At 35.6% G+C, this 5,408-nt stretch overlaps 1 protein-coding gene across 1 annotated transcript; it reads left to right on the top strand.

Moving 5' to 3' along the window:
* The first annotated feature begins 4,360 nt into the window (after nucleotides 1-4,360).
* On the top strand, nucleotides 4,361-5,161 carry LOC129975459 (golgin subfamily A member 6-like protein 25). The gene has a single exon (XM_056088521.1). The coding sequence runs from the start codon at nucleotides 4,361-4,363 to the stop codon at nucleotides 5,159-5,161; it is 801 nt and encodes a 266-aa protein (XP_055944496.1).
* The last annotated feature ends 247 nt before the right edge of the window (nucleotides 5,162-5,408 follow it).

Below are 5,408 nucleotides of genomic sequence, written 5' to 3'. Positions count from 1 at the left end.
AACATGTCGAAATCTTGCCAATCGTCAAAAAAAAAAAAAAAAAAAAAAACTCGCCAAAAACCGGCCAATTTGAATAGATACCAGAAATAACAAAGGCTTTCAGAGTGGCAATGTAAAATTGTCGCGTTATATTTAATGAGAAATTTTTGCAAAATAATTAAATAAATTAAAAATTAAATTTTGGAGACCTGTTATATTAATTTTAAGTATACACGGTATCAATTTTATTTCTTCACAATTTTGTCCTCGTTTAATATTCTTTAATGCAAAGCACGTTCGTAAAGCGTTTTTAATGTTACTGAATTCAAACTCATCCACCAAAACCATCAATCGCGTGCTTTTTCCAGTGTTAAAATTAAGATAAATATATCGGGCCGGCGTCCTGGCATAGGGGTAGCGCGTCTTCCCTGTGTTCTGGGCGTCCTAGGTTCGAGTCCCGGTTTGGGCATGATTGTTCTTCCGTTGTTCTATCTGTGAGATGTGTGAATGTGCCCTCCTGTAAAAAGGGGTTGTGCTAGCGAATGAGTGATGCGTGAGTAGCAAAGTCGTACTCTTGGTCCTAGTTGGCGCTACTAAAAAAAACAAGAGACGCTCCCCCGCCGACTTAAAGCGCGTCTTCGTAACAGCGGGCTTGTCCATGGCAAGTGCCGTAAGAAACAACAACAACAACAAGATAAATATATCGTTTTCCAAGTTTTTTTCTATTACATCAAAGTGAATTTTTAAAAATTATTCCATATTAATTAATCAATATTAGTCAATCTAATTATTTCATATTAATTAGTCAATAATCTGGGCGAATAAGTTGCTTCTGTAGGCGACTAGTAATTTCGAAAATGATTAATAGAAAGTGATCTTTGGTGATTTTTTTTTGGCAACGGTGGTTACGTTGAATACGTCAACGTAATTATACGTTGAATTACGTTACGTCTCAATTATACGTTGAGATGATGCTATTATGCAAATAATATCAAAATAGAACTAATATTTTGGAGCCTTTTCTCGACCGGTTCAAATTAAAGTTGGATAGAGAACTATAAATGTAGTGCAAAAAAAATCACATGATTATTTTTATATATTTAACTCTTTGTAGTTTTGAGTTATTAAGCCATTACATATCGAAAGTCTATAAAACTTATGATGAATTGAACTTAAAATTTGGTCCATATTTACACTCTAGAAACTAAATCTGTGTATTAGTGTCTATATCTAAACCAAATCCGTCTAATCCTAATTCTATCCATATTGATCTCTCCGTTTTGTAATTATTTTGTTAACTAATATTTGAAACCCTGGCAGAAAACAGGCAGAATTCATCTGAATGTATTCAGATCAAAATTTGACAGAAATCTGTGGTGAAAGCTTATAGCCAGTTAACAACTACGCTGCACGAGCAATTACTTTTGTATCGTGGTCATGTTACTGGACTGCGAACCACAAGGTCCCAGATTCTATCTTCGCTCATTGCAAATCTCTACATACATTGGTGACTTCGGGCGATGATCCTTCAACCTTCGTATCGCTGTTGTGGCGCCATCTACCCGCAACCAAAGTCGTCAGATTCACTTGACGCAGCAACCCAAAGTCGTCAGACTCTCTTGATGCAGCAAAAAGCAAACACTCACCCATACATGCTCGTCATAACGCTTGGCGCTACTCAAATGGGTACAGGCGCATTAGAATCAACAGCTAATACATCATCACTCAACAGCCATATCGTTCGTCTCACCTCCGATTCACTGAAGGGAGAGTCTGTGGTGAAAGCCTATAAGCCAGTTAACAACAACGCTGCAAGAGCAATTGCTTTTGTATCGTGGTCATGTTACTGGGCTGCGAACCACAATGTCCCAGGTTCTATCCTCGCTCAATACAATTCGCTACAAATCTAAAAATTGATGTAAAGACCATTTAAATATTTTCACCTATCTAATTCGGAACATCTTTTTTTTTTAGTTATCTTTCGCAGACAGACAGGGAGCCATAATTCTGAAACACTGATATTCGAGGAACACTCGAGTTTCAATTTTTTGACGATTACAATATTTTCTCTCTGTTATACATCGTATGCTAGAAATTAAAAAAAAAATTCAGCTAAAAGCTTTTATGTTTCCATGGTGACAAAATTCTCTTTTTATGGTAGCCTTTTTGAATCACTTTTATGAAAGAAAAAAAAAAGCTTAAGACTTTAAAATCCTTTTTCCCACTCCCGTTTTATAAGAAGTCAAATCAAGTGGAATGAAATCCCAATCATCATCAAGCTCAAGATGCATAAAAAAGATATTAAAGACAGAAATAAATATTTTTATAACGGAATTTTAGGCGGAAATCCCAAACTGGAAAGCTAAGCGAAACGGTTTAACAGTGCAGCAAAAATCCTTTTTAAGGCTGAAACTTGTTTCGAGTGTTTTTCTTTTCGCCTTCTTAAATCCTCGAACCTAATGCGATGCCCCGGATGCAATTTCCGCGAAATAACACTTCCTTCCGAGTAAGATCAACTTCCGGTAGCATGATTTTACGAGGACAAATTCTTCTTTGTGCACTCACTCCACTTCCGGTTGTTTTTCTTCACTCCCACTCGATGGATGAGTTTTATTATTTAGGTTGAGAGCGAGCTTTTGAAAAATATTTAATAGTGATGTTTCTCTGTCTACTTAATATTATATTTCCCGACATGTATCGAAACTTAACACATTCTTTTCATAAATTTTCCAGTGGAAATGTTTTCCTCAATTTTTAACGCATACATCCGCAATATATGGTACAATGTTTCTTCATCCTATAAACATAGCTGTATTGTACTATATCTTTATGATTCCACTCGATTTTCTGACTGTCGTACATTGTCGTGACTACATCGCAATGACATTCTTATGGAAAAATCAGTGTGGTGGGTGTACGGTGAAAGTTCTAACAGTCTCAATAACAAATATCGGTGTTTTATTCTATAAGAAATCGGAATTCACATGTAACAAAGGCCAACTGAATCACAAATCACTTAGAAGGAACTATTATTTGAGTGTAACTTTTTATTTGATTTCAACCCAACCGACTACTACTTCCTTCAGTTCTATCTCTCGAATTTTTCTATTTGCCATGGTAGCGCAAAGATTCCAGCACAAATTTTGGAACTTGAATTATAATGGGGAGATCCTCAGGATTCTCGAATATTCTATGTCCTTCATTTTTGTCGCTAAATGATCGTTTCAATGTTCAGTAATGTCGTGGTTAGTGATATGGCAACCATTCGATATTTATTACTAAACCTTTAAAATTATTTTCCTTGTCAGGAGAATTACTGCGCTGGAAAACAGTGCTTAAATCCGTAACAATATTATTGGACATTTTTAGCTAATAGGTTAGCTTCTCTATATTTTGAAGAGTCGATTATGTCTTTTGCGTTTTGTCTTATCTGACCAATTATATTCAATATTTGATGCAGATCTTCAATTTTGATTATCTTCAATTCAGATATCGAATTTCATTTGTATAGCATTTACTCATTTGCATAACCACATTCACATTCATAGTTACAAAGATGGTCAGTTAGTGAGTCAGTCGATGAATTGGATTCACAATTTGATAGATAGCTACATACAATTATAGAAATGAAATCTTATACCAAATACAGTTCATTTGCTTGGGTTACCCCTCCCCCCTTTGATTACCTCACAAATAAATAAACAACCAAATAGTCACTTGAATAAAATAGCAAAGATAAACTAATTCTTGCATCTGAATGTGAAATGAATAATTTTTTCTTTGTTCGAAATATCCTTTGACATTCATTTTCTCATATTGGTGTCATTTTTTCTACCCATATTGTTATTTTTTTTCATTTATCTCTCTGTAGAACTCACTAAAATAAAACGTGAGTTCATTTCTATATTCATGTGACTACTTTAAATAGTTTAAACATAAGAAAGATGTTCGTAAAACCCTTCATTCGGACTTCCTGTATATTGCGGACATGGCTTGCTGTATGAAATATGTCTTTATGAGTCTAGTTCAGTTGATGAGCTGTACAAGATATGGCTTGATGAGTCTAGTCAAGTTGATCAACTGTATAAGATGTGGCTTGATGAGTCTAGTCAAGTTGATCAACTGTACAAGATAATGCTTGATGAGTCTAGTCAAGTTGATCAACTGTACAAGATAATGCTTGATGAGTCTAGTCAAGTTGATCAACTGTACAAGATAATGCTTGATGAGTCTAGTCAAGTTGATCAACTGTACAAGATAATGCTTGATGAGTCTAGTCAAGTTGATCAACTGTACAAGATAATGCTTGATGAGTCTAGTCAAGTTGATCAACTGTACAAGATAATGCTTGATGAGTCAAGTTGATCAACTGTACAAGATAATGCTTGATGAGTCTAGTCAAGTTGATCAACTGTACAAGATAATGCTTGATGAGTCTAGTCAAGTTGATCAACTGTACAAGATAATGCTTGATGAGTCTAGTCAAGTTGATGAGCTGTACAAGATATGGCTTGAAGAGCCTAGTCAATTTGATGAGCTGTACAAGATATGGCTTGAAGAGTCTAGTCAAGTTGATGAGCTGTACAAGATATGGCTTGAAGAGTCTAGTCAAGTTGATGAGCTGTACAAGATATGGCTTGAAGAGTCTAGTCAAGTTGATGAGCTGTACAAGATATGGCTTGAAGAGTCTAGTCAAGTTGATGAGCTGTACAAGATATGGCTTGAAGAGTCTAGTCAAGTTGATGAGCTGTACAAGATATGGCTTGAAGAGTCTAGTCAAGTTGATGAGCTGTACAAGATATGGCTTGAAGAGTCTAGTCAAGTTGATGAGCTGTACAAGATATGGCTTGAAGAGTCTAGTCAAGTTGATGAGCTGTACAAGATATGGCTTGAAGAGTCTAGTCAAGTTGATGAGCTGTACAAGATATGGCTTGAAGAGTCTAGTCAAGTTGATGAGCTGTACAAGATATGGCTTGAAGAGTCTAGTCAAGTTGATGAGCTGTACAAGATATGGCTTGAAGAGTCTAATCAAGTTGATGAGCTTTACAAGATATGGCTTGAAGAGTCTAATCAAGTTGATGAGCTTTACAAGATATGGCTTGAAGAGTCTAATCAAGTTGATGAGCTTTACAAGATATGGCTTGAAGAGTCTAATCAAGTTGATGAGCTTTACAAGATATGACTTGATGAGTCTAGTGAAATTGATGAGCTGTACAGGATGTGGCTTGATGAGCTGTACAGGATGTGGCTTGATGAGCTGTACAGGATGTGGCTTGATGAGCTGTACAGGATGTGGCTTGATGAGCTGTACAGGATGTGGCTTGATGAGAACTAGATATATCTAGATATCTTTTCCATAGATATATCTAGATATCTTTTCCATAGATATATCTTGGTAGATATTATATAGATAAGGTAGATATTATAAG

Source organism: Argiope bruennichi, chromosome 7, assembly GCF_947563725.1.
Source record: "Argiope bruennichi chromosome 7, qqArgBrue1.1, whole genome shotgun sequence".
NCBI lineage: Eukaryota > Metazoa > Arthropoda > Arachnida > Araneae > Araneidae > Argiope > Argiope bruennichi.
The sequence above is the reverse complement of the archived record's forward strand: the minus strand, read 5'-3'. Positions and strand labels throughout refer to the sequence as shown.